The following is a 13,834-nucleotide window of genomic DNA, read 5'->3' as shown; positions in this document are numbered from 1 at the left end:
TGCACACAGGAACTGTGAAATTGGTTGAACCAAGAAACAAGCTCGGAGATAGAGACACTTTGTCTCGTTGTCACACAGCCGAAGTCGAATTAGAACCATGGGCTCTGAGTCTTGGCTTTTATTTTCCCCACCGCTTCTGGTGGAGACGAGGGCGCAAAATTTGAAGAGCGGGGTACCAAAACCCTCACTTATCAAGATAATATTTTGAAAAATCAAAATTAAAGCAAAAAAATTCAATGATTAAAATACGTTTTTGTTTTTAAAAAAGTAAAAGACAAGATCCGATCCTGCACTTGCATGACTCACCTTACCTTAATCTCAGTCCTGGCGGATCTTACCTTTATTTAAAATTTCGGTATTTTGCTCTTCATGGATTTTTTCCCCATTAATTTTGATACTTAAAAAATACTGGGAAAAAATAGTGGATTAGAATGTCATTTATCTTGAGTTTTGGCGCCCGAGGCGCGCTCACCCTAATCTTAACCCGTTTCTGTCTCTTCTCGCCGGCGGAAACGGAGGCGAGGAGGACGGTGTTGGGGAGCGCAATGGGGTGGGGGGGGTGGTGTGGAGCCCTGAAGGGCAACCGGAGGTCCCCCCGGAGGGGCTGGGTGCCGACCTTTGCTTATCGCCCTCGATGGAAGCCTCTAATTAAATCCACCGCCTGCGGGAGACCTTTCCCAGGGTCCTCCGCACCGCCTGCGGGGCCGAGATAGCCGCGGCTGTCCCGGCAGCTGTGACCTTTCCCGGCTGGAGAGGGCGGGGAAGCGCGAGCAGGCGCGGAGGCCGGGTCTAGACAGAGGTGGCCGCGGGTGGGGCGGCGGGGGAAGTTTGCTCAGGGGACGGGATCTGGGACCGAACCCCACCTTGGTTCCTCACGACCATCCCACCTCCAGAGGGCAATGAGGGTAGGGTAAGAGCGCCCCGTGACGTCATCGAACCCCTAGCCCGGCCCCCGCAGCTGACGTCACAGAAGAACAGGACACGTCACCATATTCCTCCCGCGACGTAAGCGCGCGATGCCAGGAACTGACCCGCCGGGGAAGCGAGCAGTCTGAAGGAAGAGCGCTTTCCTTTCTCGCCTTTTACAGTTGGTAAGGCGTTTAAAGTACGCAGAGCGGACTACCATTCCCAGTTGGCCTTGCGTAGCGCGCATGCGCACGGTTCCCAGCCAGGGAGCGCGGCAAACCTTTGGAATAGACAGACGTCCCCTTAGGGGAAACATAAGGCAGGTTTTACAGCCGCAAATCAATCCCTACCTCACAGACCCCACCCCTTTATTCTTAGGCCGCGGCTTCCTTGCGGGAGTGACGGGTTCTCCTGCCTTTGAGGGCTCAGTTTCCTTTGATGGACATGCACACCGATGAATCAGAGACCTGAGAAGTCGAGAGTGTGTTGAAAAGCGTGACTTGGGACCAATAGTTTAGGAGCAGGACCTAGCCCCGTCCAATCACTTCTCTCGGCGCCGCCAATCACCCGGGACTCCGCCCCCGCCAGTGACGTGTGTAGGGTGGGTAGCAACAGTTGCCCCGGTGAGGGAAACGGAGGCGCCATAGCCACGGTAGTCGTGGCGACCAAGCAACCCGGCAACGCGAGTCAACAACAACAACCGCCCGGCCGACCCCCACCCCCACCCCCCCCACCCGGCCCAGGGACCCCGGCACGTTCCGTCCCCCTCCCAACATCGCCTCCGAGACCTCTGGAAAGCCCTTCTGCGGACAGAAGTAGGAAGAAGCCGAGGTAACCGGGGCGGCCCCAGGGTGGCGGGCCGGGCCAGGGACGGCGGCGGGGCCCAGGCGGCGGGTGTCGCTGTAATCATAGTCCGGGGGGAAGGGGCGGTCGGTCAAAATGGCGGCGGCGACTGTCGGGGCCGTGGGGGAGGGGGCCGGGGCCCGGCTGGGGCGACACCACCCGCCCCTGGGGTCCGGGGCCCAGCCCCCGCAAGGGGCGGGCGCTAGCAGGCCGGCGGCGAGTGGAGGTCGGCGGGACGGGGCGGGGGGCTTTTATATGTTGGGAGGTGCGAAGAGGCGGGCCTGGGGAGGCTGGGCCAATGGGAGCGAGGGAGGGGCGAGGCGGGGCCGAGGTGAGTGGGCGGGACCAGGTCGTAGGTGTGGGCGGGGCCGACGGGTTCCGGGGGGTTAGGGGGAACCGGGTGGGGCAGCTGCCGCCTGGGCCTTACAGCGTGCCAAAGGGATGGGAGGCCACCTGGGCCGCGTCGCTTTAGAATCCCCCCTCCCCTTGCCCAGTCATTCCCAGTACACAGTGTGTGCCACATCTCAGGCCTCAGTTTTCCATCCTGTGAAGTGGGGAGAATCGTTGCTGTCGTCCCTTTTCTGCATTTCAGGGACTCCTGACTCCTTTCAGAAATTTCTTTAGGGCTCATCTTTGAACTTTTACCCCATGTGCTGTTTTTGAATGTGGTTTGATAGAACTGTTAGCTAATCTTAATTTCAAACACTGCTGTCCGCTCATAAATCTGCCTTCTCTCTGAGAGAAGGCAAAGGGGGAACAAAGTTTCGTGGAGAAGCTGTGGGCTAGGAATATGGCTTTCGCCGGGAGGATTTAGTTTGCAGAAATCGGAGCCCATGGCAGGGAGGAGTGATCTCGGGTGACTGAGACAGCACAGAAACTTGAATGCTTCTCCGTGGGCTGTGCTCTTAGGTCTGGTGTCCCTGAGCAGAGGATTTGTTTTCTGGAGCTGGATTGATTTCTAACCATTCTACCCATCAAAGTCTCCCCTTTTGGGGATGGTTAGCAAATGGCGCCGAGGAAGTTTCTTAGATTTCTTAAACTGCTTCTCTTGGCCAGACACATGTTTTTGTGTCAGACAAGTTGGTGTCAACCGGGTCACATGTCACTGAGGAGGTACCGGCCTCCAGAGCCATGTGGGCAGGCGCAGGACATCAAGATCAGAGGGAAAGGGAAGTGTTCCATGTTTGTTACAGGAGAATCTGAGCGACTGCTTTGCCGGGCAACAGGATCTGCCAGCTTGAGGAAGAGTTTATTTTTTTCAAACAGCCAGCTGGGCCAAGTCCACTTTGCTTATTCTCTGTCTTGCTTTGGAGCTTGGCATCAGCAGAGCAGAGTGGTGGTGTGCAAATTTCAGCCTTTTTCTTTTAAAATCATTAAACTTCAAGGAGAAGAATTATTTCAGGCTCTCCTAAAGCTTTCCCTCAAGAATTTGAGATCAGGTTGCGTGGGGGAGCGTCTCACTTCTCCAGAGACTTTTTCTAGACCAGGTCCTCTTTGAGAGGAGACAGGACCCCTTGGAAGCTTAGGAAGGGTGGAGATTAATTTTCAGTACCAATATGGAAATGCCAGGTCTGCCTGAAAGGTCATCACCACCTGTTGGAAAGGCAAACTTTGAGCAGAAGGTGATACTACCGATCACCTAGTCTTGTTAACTGCCTCTCCCCTGCCGTAACTTTTGTATTTGAAGGGCCCAAGCCCAAAGGGGTCTTTCCACGAGGGTAGAGAGCACTGGTTTGGTTTGCTTTTGGAAACAATCAACTGCTTTCTAGCTGTGTGCCTGTGGATGCATTACTTTACTTCTCTGGACCTCAGTTTCCTCCTGTCTAAGCTAGGGGCAGTGATCATTGGTAATCATTTTGAGCTCATATCACTGTGTTATGGATCCCGTAAGAGAATACACATTGAGCATCAGATACCTAGTAATTGCTCAGATGCTCTTAGCTGCCACTGTTGTTCTCAGGATTGGCCCTTCTCGCTCAGCTCTCTGAATTACACCGCTCGCATTTATTTTTATCATTTTGAATTGGGTGAGAGCCTAGTGGCTTAAAAGGTTGACTCACTTGCTGGGCTGTGTGGGCTGATGACAGAGATGACAGAGATCCCAGGAAGCTGGATACCAAGACTCCAGTTTCTAGTGAGAAAATGTCATTCCCCTTGATCCTGAATAGCCTTTCTGCCGCTTTAGGAGAGTAGCCAAAAAGAAAAATTCTCCTGGGCCTGGGCCCAGACTCAGCCCCAAGACTTCCAAGAGGCAGCTGGGTGAGCCAGGGGTGTGGGTGTCGTGGGAATGGAGCTGAAGTCCTTGCCTTTCCCTCTCCATGTACGTCTCAATAGCTCGGGGATGGGCCAGACAGACTTCCCCAGGGACGTGGTCTGCAGATAGCCACCGGACAGTGCTCTTCTTGGGCTGGGTGCCCCATTCTGGGCCATTGGGCACCAGCCACCCCTGCTGCTGAAGCCTGCTGCCGGCAGAGGCAGGAGGCAGGAACTGGTTCACAAGGGCTCATCAATTGGTAAACTCAAACTGGCCTTTGACACTTACTAGCAGGGTGCTCCTGGCATGGGGACACATATTTGACAGTAAAAGTTGAGCTCCGACTATGTGCCCATCAGTGTTCTAGGAGCTGGAGGTACAGTAATGGGCAAGGCAGGCAGGGTCTCTGTTATTGAGGAGCTTGTATTTCTGGTCATGGAGGAAAGGGGAACTATGAATAAGAAAATAAACAAACAAGGAAATACAGGGCCCGGAAGAAAACAAAATAGGAGTGTGTGCTTCAGAGTACTTGGGGTTGGGGGAGGAGAGTACACCTGAGACCCAAGAAGGTGACATATAAGCTGAGATCTGAATGATAAGCAGCCAGCAGCAGAGAATGGGGGTAGAGGTGAGGAGAGCATGTCAGTCAGGTGGAAGAGTCTGGTACAAAGGTCCTGAGGCAGGAGGAGGCCTGGAGCATTCTAGGAGCAAGAGCCAGTTTGACTAGAACATTCAGGGTGAGATAGGAAGGACCTCAAGGCCCCATAACGCTTGGGAAGGGCTCTGGGTTTTATTTCGTCTCTGTGATAAGAGCTGTGGAGCCTTCTGAATAGATGGGCGACAAGATAGGATTTGTGCTTTCAAAGGATCTTATTTTTTTTAAAAAATGGTATTTGAGAGAGAGCAAGAGAACAAAGTGCAAGCAGGGGGCAGGGGTAGAGGGAGAAGCAGAATCCCTGCTGAGCAGGGAGCCCAGTGCCGGACCTGATCCCAGGACCCTGGGTTCATGACCCAAACCAAAGGCAGATGCTAAACCGACTGAGCCACCCAAGTGCCCTCAAAGGATCTTAAGGACTGTAGAGGCCAGAGTGGAGCGTGGAGCCAGTAAGGAGGATGTTGGAGGGGTCCAGGTAAGAGATGGAGACTGGTCAGAGTAGCAGGGTGTTGATGAAGGTGGAGAGAAGTGTCCAGCCTTAGGATCTGTTTTGAAGGAATCATTGAGAAGTCCTGAAAACTAACTGGATATAGAAGATGAAGGAAACCTACATCCTTGTATTTATTTTCCCTATTCCACTGCAAGTTCCTCAAGAGAGCCATTCTGCAGATGAATAATTTTTTTTATACTTTTAAATGATTGAGGAAGGAATTAAAAGAGAAAATTTTGTGGCCCAAATAAAATGTCAGGACATGTGATACTATGTGAAATTCATATCTCATTGTCTATAAATAAAATTTTATTAGCACATAACCATGTTCGTCTGTTTACATATTGGGACGCCTGGGTGGCTCAGTTGGTTAAGCAGCTGCCTTCGGCTCGGGTCATGATCCCAGCGTCCTGGGAGCGAGTCCCGCATCAGGCTCCTTGCTCCGCAGGGAGCCTGCTTCTCCCTCTGACTCTGCCTGTGCTCGCTCTTGCTTGCTCTCTGACAAATAAATAAATAAAATCTTTACATATTATCTATGGCTGCTTTCCCACTGCAGTGGCAGAGTTGAGTAGTTACAACAGAGGCTAGGCTGTCTGCCCACAAAGGCAAAAGTTTTGGCTGTGGCCCTTTACAGAAGTTTGCTGGCCTTGATCTGAAGTAATTGATTCAAACATTCTCCAAAAACAGCTGTTGGCTTTGAAGTTAGATGCAGCCATTGGTGCTTTTCTTGGCAGTTTCATTGCCAAGGAACAAATTTGTTGAGGGACTTCCTTGTTTCGTGTTCCCTGTTCTGGAAAGAAAGGGATCTCATACTGTTTAGTATTTGTGACTTATTTCTCTCTAGAGAGCACCCTGCAGATCTCTGCTTAACCTAGTCATCCACAAATGGAAAAGAAAGTGCTCCCTGGTCGAATAATTGTGGGACACTTGGTATCCTGAATTGCCCTCCTAGAGATTGACAATGACAGTGCTGAGAGGGCCTCCCGTAGAGAAGTGGGTTTAACTGTTTCATTAATCTCCCCTTCACCTTTTCAAGCTTGGCCTTTCAGTCTTTGATGTCACCTCCTTCCCCTGCCCCTGAGTGGAAGGGATGGGGCATGCGGGCTTTGTAGCTCAAGGAGGAGCAAACACCTGCAAGTGTGGAGCTTTGAAAGCCCTTTCCTTGTGGGCGGTACCAAGGGAGCACACTCTGCTAGGGCCCAGAAAGCCCAGGCCAGGTTTTTCCAGAGAGTTCCCTCAAGGTCAGCAAGCTTGGAATCCTCCTGAGAGAGAGTCAGCTCAAACAGCAGACTCTGGGGCCATCCCAGACTCCTTGGGCAGAAGCACCCAGGACTCTGCATTTAACTAGCTACGCAGGTGATGCTGATGAACACCAGAGTTGGATTTCCCTTTGGGCACCTCCTTCCTAGAGCCCGAGGAATGTGTGTTTCCTTCCCCTCGCTTCTCCATCTCCACCTGGCATGGGCATTTGTTCAGTTCAAGGATAAGAATGGCTTCCACGTCTCAGCCCTTACTGGGCACTGGGCTTGTATCATTGGATCCTTTTGACAGCCCTCTGAGTTGGTATCCTCATTATCCCCAGTACAGATGGGGAAACTGAGGCCCAGAGGAAGGTCAGTAACATGTTTGTGAATGAAGAGGCAGGTTAGGGTTCATGTCGAGGTTGGTCTGACACCAGGCAGACGGACCTGAGCAGCTCCTGGCCTGGACCAGAGTTTGGACCCAGTGGTGTGATGAGCCCCCAGGAGGTAGCTAGCCCCTCTGATGCTGGCAGAAAGGAGTTTGGGAGGGCAGGATCTGGGGGAAAGTGACTTTTTCTTTTGTGTGGCAGGTGTTGAATCTCTGTGGATGGGGCTTAGGAGACGTCTCCCTGTCTGAGAAACAGGGGTGATGCTATCTACTGAGTGTAAGAAATAAAACGAGCCCCGTGCTTGGCTCCAAGTAGGGCTGGAGGCTAAGGACACACATCTGGAGATCAGAAAGACCTGGATTCAAATCGTCTTTTACCAGTTGCGGGGCACCCTTCACACGGTGTTGCTTTCCCCACCCCCTTCCTCTTGCAAATCCCACTCTTAGCCTCCCGTGGCTGGAGGGCCGCCCCCTGGCGCATGATGGCACAGAGGTGCTCCAGGGTTAGTGCAGAAAGACCTCTGGCTCAGTGGCCCTGGGGGCTTGGAGTGCCTGCGAGTGTCACCGACAACCGAACGCAGGCAGGACTATTCAACTTAAATACTTCCCTGGGCCAGGCAGGGGCCACGAAAGTATGGGGACTGGAGCTTCTCCTCGTTACCACTCCAGTGTTGGTTCCACCATCCTCAAATGCTCAGGGATTGGGGATGGCACCGGTTAGTGTGGGCAGCAGGGAAGCCATGTGCCCTTCTTCGCATGAGGCAGGGCTGGGGTGAGAGAGAGGGTGGTGCTTAACACAGGCATGGGGGGCTGTGAGCTAGAAGGGACAGAGCTAGGCAAGAGGGATGGGTTGCCTAGACCAGGACCCAGGAGAGGGAATATAAGCCCTCAGCAGCCCAAAAAGCTACCTCTGCCTGGTTGGGCCAGTCCCATTCCGAGGTCAGCAGTGACTGGTGAGCCTGCCCTGTGGCTAGGGCCTGCTCTCAGCCCAGCGCCCCTGGACTCAGAAGGGCACTCTTCCTGGGATGAGCTCATATCTGGTATCGTAGCCCATTTTGGTCCATTCAAGGGCCTGAAAGTCCCTGTGGCCACAAGCTGCTCTAAGGGCTTTTCGGACTCAAACAGCTTTCCCTTTCTGGCGCCCCACTGGAAATGATACTCAGCCAAGAATCCAAGCCCAAACAACAGGCATGTAGGGAACTGGGACAGGCCAGTCGGAAGGCAGCTTTCCCCAGGACTTTACCTTCCAGCAGTTAGCCAACTGCTGCTGTGCTCAGAATGCCCAGGATTCCGCCTCCGCCTGCTGTGTGGTCTGGGGCAAGTTCCTCAACCTCTCTGAGCCTCAGCTCCTCATCTGGCCGAGCAGACCCAAACCCAGACACCGTTGTTGCAAAGTTTAAAATGAAACAATGTAGAGGAAGCACTCCGCACACACACAGGCTGCATGAGCCCTTGGGAGAGTGGGGCCGTGTGTCTCCCACCGTCCCAAACCTTCCTTTTTAGCACAGGGGTCCTCCGGGCACCAGAGCCCGGGGAGGAAGAAGGCAGAAGTCCTGGATTGGGGTGAGTGGAAGAGGCAGAGATCAGTCTCAGTCCGTAACCAGTTCCCCTCAGTGATGGGCTGGCTGGATCTGGCCACCAGCCGCCAGATTTAATTAAGTTAGTGACGAACCTAAACGTGTCTCTAGGGAGCCAGGAACTGTCCCTGGTTTCCTCTGCTTGTCGATTAATTCTTGTTTTTCCTTTTTTTTTTTTTTTTTCTGTTTCCCTCCTCCTCTTCTTCTTCCCAAGGAAGAAAAAAAAAAAAGCCTTATTTATTATCATTTTCCCCACTGTTGGCATGGCAACACCAGCGTACGTTACCGAGCTTCAAGCAGCCCCACAGCCAGCCCCGCCACCGCAGGCCCCGCCCCAGCCCCCGCCGCCACCAGCGGCGCCCCAGCCCCCCCAGCCGCCTGCCACCGCCGCCACCCCCCAGCCCCAGTATGTCACTGAGCTGCAGAGCCCCCAGCCCCAGGCGCAGCCACCAGGCAGCCAGAAGCAGTACGTGACAGAGCTGCCGGCCACCCCCACGCCCTCGCAGCCGGCCGGTGCCCCCGCCCCGTCCCCGGCGTCCCAGCAGTACATCGTGGTCACCGTCTCTGGTAAGTGGACACGCGCTCGGAGCCAGCGTGCTCTGTGAATAACTCAGAGAGGAGTTTGGGGAGCCAGGCATCCTGGGGGTGGGGGGCACAGTGATGCTCTCCCGCTGTCAGTGTGCCTGTCACCAGCACGGCAGCTTTCAGATCCGCTGGCTTTCCCCTGGGAGACTTGGGAGGGTGTTTCTGGGGAAGGAGTCGTTAGGCCGAGCAGCGAGGCTTCTGTCCACCTAAACTCCTTCCCACTGGGGCAGCTCTTAGGGCTGTTTCTGTCTCTGTCCCCAAGTAAACTGCCACTTGAGGGAAGGACTGGGTGGGAGACTTAAAGTTCGCAAGCATCTCTCGGAGATGGAAGGTGAGGGCCCAGCGGCTGCACTTCTGGCCTGGGTCGTTCCTTGCCACACCCTCGGCCGCTCTGCCTGTTTCCTCCTCCGTAAAGCGCTGGTAACAGCTTCGTGAGCTCGGGATACGAGCGAGGTGTTCACGGAGGCATTTCATGGAAGCCAGCTGGGAGGCCTCCCCCGAGATGCATCCTTTTCGGTTCTGGCGGGACCCAGGGGCCGAGGGAGGCCATTGGTTGGGCAATTTCGTGATCATATGGCCAAGGACCCATTTCTCATGGTGGCTCCCCTTACAGCCATGGAGAAAGTGATCCAGAAGCTCAGGTTGTGGCACCCTGATTCCTGCCTAGGCCATCTTCCCCATGCCCTAGTTCTTCCAGGACGGAGATGGGCCGAGCTGGGCCGAGCAGAAGGAACTGGGAGCAGAGGGTCAGGGCAGGCAGTCAGTCCCCTGAGAAGGCGGAGCTCAGACCAGGACTGGGTGTCATCTGTGGCTTCCAGTGTGTTTAGCGGAGCGGGGAGAATGTGGTGAACCACACACTCCGCCCCGGCCTGACCTTCCCAGAGTGGAAAAGGAATGGAAGGAAATCATAAAGGTATCTTGGGAGGCTGTGGAAGGGGCAGGTCAAGACTGGGTTTAGGAAGATAGGGCAATGTAGAGTGACACATCACAGCTGACATGGCCCCATGGGACCAGAGCAGGTGTAGCCGGGTCCCTGAGCAGCATCCTTTAGGCTCCTGGCAGTGTGGAGGTCCCCAGAGAGGGATGAGGGTGGTGACTCTTTACCACAGGGACTGGTCTGGAGGGATGTCATGTGAGATCCATGTGAGAGCACCAGCCATGGATGTGGCCAGGGTCCCCAGGCCTGTTCGCAAGCATCTCTCGGAGATGGAAGGCCTGTTCCCGGCACCGCCCAGTTATTCTGCTAGGTTTTCTCACCAGCATGCTCCCCCCACCCCAACCAGAAACCCACCCCCACCTCCATCGTCTTGTCTGATTCCGTGCTCCTTACCCCTGACCCCACTGCCTACCTCCCTGGGAACAGGTGCCACCACGTATCAAGAAGGACCCCATCTCACCTGAGCCAGCCTCTCACCTCCCAGGGTCATCTGGAGCCACCAGCTCTGCAAATCCGAGGCCAACCCCTCCAAGGCTTTATCGCTTGGTCCCTCTCTTGCCAGTCTTTCCCACCGACCTGCTGAGATGAGACACCTTCCGATTTAATCGGAAACCCCAGTTCCTGTACCCTTTCAGCTGCTGCCCACGTCTTCACTTCCTTTTAAGTCGGAATTCCTTGGAGGATTCACCCTCCCTTCCTTAACTCGTGCTCTCCCCTCTGCTGCCTCTGCCTTTCCCCTCCTGCACCCCAGTCAGTCCGGTCGCCCACAGCCCCCACCTTGCCCATCTGCTGCTCATTCTTGGTACTCCTCTTCCTCGGTCCCTCGGAAGTACCTGACATACTTGTCCCCTTCCTCCCGGAACCGCCCCCTGCCTCTACCTACTTTCCTGCCTCCTTTCTCCATCCCCTTTGCTGCTTCCTCCTCTTCGCCCTTCATGGGGGCCTAGTCCAGCGTCTCAGCTTCCACTGCCACCTTGGTGCTAACAACATGCCCACGTCACGGCCTGTGCCCTGGGCTATGGCTGTGAACCCCAGCCACCTGTGACGCATCCACTCAGGATGGAACGGGCCTCTCAAGCCAGCACTGCCGAGTAGAACCTTGGATTTTTCCCCTCATCCAATCACACCCTCCCTCTTCTGAGACTTTTTCATCCTAATAAACAGCAGCCCTGGGCCTGGGTCAGCATGGACTCCTGCTCAGCCCATCTCAGAGCCAGACCTCTCGTCCCCGCTTCTGTCCCAGAAACTACCACCTCTGCCACCTCCAGGGCCCCCAGCCCAGTTCAGCCTCTGCCCTCGCCGGTCACTGTCCACCCCTGCAGTGACCAGGAGGGAGCCCATCACAGCCCAGTTCGATGCAGATGATTCTGAGGCAGATGGCCCTGGAGTCACTGCCTGAGAAACCGTGACTTTGGCGTTCTCCTCTGAGGACGGCTGGCCCCTGTGGCCCCTTCCACTAGGGAAGAGCTTTAAAAGCTCCACACTGCCTGGATCCCCTGCTGACAATTTCCTAGCCTCCCAACTTCGGTCTTGAAGGCCTGTCAGCCCACCAAGCCTCAGCCGGCCCCATCCGTTCCCTCCCACACCTGCTCCAGCCCTCCTGGCCTTCCCGCAGCGGCAAAAGCCCACAAGGCTCAGTCTGGCCTCCAGGTCTTTGCATTTGCAGTGCCCTCTGCCTGGAGCACTCCGTCCCCAACCCCCTGGTGGCTCGGCCTTTGTGTTCTGGTGTCGGCTCAGATGCTGCCTCCCTGACGCCCACACCCCCCACCTCCACTGCTCATGCCCTGTGTCCTCACTTTGCTTTGTTTTTCTTCTTAACACTCATGTCACCTGAAGTGCTGACGATGGTGAGGATGTCCATCTCTTGTCCCTGAGGGCGGGGCTCTGTCTGCCGCGTCCCTGTGCCATGAACAGCCACTAGAAGTCTGGCCCGATCCATCACAGCCCTCACAGTCTGCTAGCCCCGGGCAGCTGAGAGCAGGTGGGAGGCCTCGCCTGTCACTGCTGGAGGACTTTGGTCAGCCTACAGGGCATCCCGTTGGCTCTAGACCTCCTAGGTGCTGGCTTTGGCTGCTTTGGGGCTCCAGGGTCCTCAGGGCAAGGGTCCGGAGAGGGCACATGGCTCGAGGCCCCAGAGCACCCCGACTCCCGGCACATTCGTCTCTCCTCAGCCTCTCCAGTTCCTGCTGCATGCCCCCGGGGGTCTCTGGTGCTCAGAGGTCAAGGCCTTTGTTCCCGCTCCCCAGATCCCCCGTGGCACCACAGGGCCGGTCTGTGCTGCTGGGCTGCAGTGAATGGGCTGCTGGTGCGAGTCTCAGGATTCCTTCTTTGGTCTCATGGTACCTTGACGGCCTTTCACAGGGGTCCTTTGCCCTGTTGCTCCCTGTTCCAGCGGCAGTGAGGCAGTCCTCTGAAGGGTCACTGGGTGATGCTTCCTTGATACCTTTTCTGAGGAAGAGGAGGTTGGCTGCACCTTGTCATTCCATTGGCCCCGTTTACCCTTCCCCCACCCCCTTGCAGTGATTTCCCAGCATTCCTCTGTGACCCTCTCCTGGGCTAGTGTCCCTTTTCAGCTAAGGGTAGCCTTTGGGCCACTTGAGCCTGTCCCAGGCGTGGCGGGGTGGGGGTGGGGGGTAACTGACACCAGTAAAGGCTGCAGCAAGGTGCCTGGGCAATCGGATCTGACCAGGGATCCGGGGAGGGGAGGGAGGGGACAGGGAGGGGACAGGCGGGGCCCTGGACCCACCTTGGAGCCCAGGCTGGAAGCCAGCTGGCAGCTGGCACCACAGGCAGCTCGTCCAGCCGGGTCCTCGTGGGCTCTGCCCTAAGGTGTCTTTGGAGCTGATGGGAAGGGAGCTCCAGTTTCCCTGCTCAGGAACAGCCCTCTAGATCTGTAAGGCCCTGTCCTCGCAGGTTGCCACACTCGCACCCGAAACTCGGGGCAGAAGGAGGACACTGTGGGTCCTGACAGCCACCCCCAGGAAGGTGAAAGCAAACCTGCCCGCGACAGACAGCGCTGGGCTGAAGGGACATCTGCGGCTAGCCTTTCTTCCCTGCTTCTCTCACACTCGGAGTCTTGGGAATCCAGCAAGACTTGTGTCCGTGAGAGAGATGGGGGCTGTTTCTCAGCATCTCCTAGCACAGTTGGGGAAATGGTCAGGACAGACAAGAGACCCAGGAGCCACCGGCCCTTTCAGAGGCCCTGACTGAAGTCCTCTCCAGGAGCAAAGGATCAGGAGGGAGGGAGCCAGACGCCCCCCGCCTCCGCCATCCGAGAGGCGTGGGGCCCCAGCTCGTCATCAAGCCTCTCGGGCTTCCTTCAGTCTTCCCCCTCAGAGCTCACGGCACTGGAGACATGAACAGGTCTCAGTGGGGAAGTGCAGGGCCCAGGGAGGAAGAGATGCTCATCAGATTGAGGGACAGGAAATCAGCTGCCACTTCCTGACTACAGACTTGAGACTGTGGGGGCCCTCCCTGGTCTCATGCACATGCCCAGAATGGAGAAGGCGGACAGACAGATGCAGAGGCTTGCAGACTTAATACGCCAACCCCCAACACACACACACACACACACACACACACACAAAACAAGGGCAGGACACGGGCAAGCAGGGACACACACACACAGGAAGCCTTTCATCCGGACAGTAGACTCTAGAATCTCACCTGCTTATCCTCAGGGTACAGCCCGGCATGCCTGGCAGATGTGAGGGTCCCAGCCTTGAGAGCCAGCCTAGACTGTTTCCTGGGGCTTCCCCATCCCAGGCAGATCCCTGATATCAGCAGCTCCCCAGGCCTCCCAAATGCTAAGGGTCCCACTGACTGAAGGATCAGCCTCGGCATTTTCTTCCGAGCCTCCAGGCCCGGGTAGCTGGGGCCAGACCCCCACTCACTGTCCACCCTGAACTAGGCAAAAACCCATCCGAGGCTGCCTCAGTTGGGTGCCATTCCTTGGGCT

The 13,834-nt window shown here is 55.9% G+C and overlaps 1 protein-coding gene across 4 annotated transcripts in view; it reads left to right on the top strand.

Annotated features, from left to right (window-relative positions):
* The first annotated feature begins 1,074 nt into the window (after positions 1-1,074).
* The window catches only part of RFX1 (regulatory factor X1), a 30,723-nt gene continuing 17,963 nt past the window's right edge, over positions 1,075-13,834 (top strand). Inside the window, exons 1-2 of one of the 4 annotated variants that reach the window (XM_032313251.1) lie at positions 1,075-1,091; positions 8,569-8,921. In XM_032313251.1, the coding sequence (XP_032169142.1) occupies positions 8,618-8,921 (304 nt within the window). In that variant the 5' untranslated portion in view covers positions 1,075-1,091; positions 8,569-8,617. Of the gene's footprint in view, positions 1,092-1,514; positions 1,738-8,568; positions 8,922-13,834 lie in introns of those variants that run through there. The other 3 variants (XM_032313242.1, XM_032313231.1, XM_032313269.1) reach the window with 3 other exon arrangements.

Source organism: Mustela erminea, chromosome 1, assembly GCF_009829155.1.
Source record: "Mustela erminea isolate mMusErm1 chromosome 1, mMusErm1.Pri, whole genome shotgun sequence".
Lineage (NCBI taxonomy): Eukaryota > Metazoa > Chordata > Mammalia > Carnivora > Mustelidae > Mustela > Mustela erminea.
Note: the sequence above shows the minus strand (reverse complement) of the source record. Positions and strands in the feature narration are given on the sequence as shown.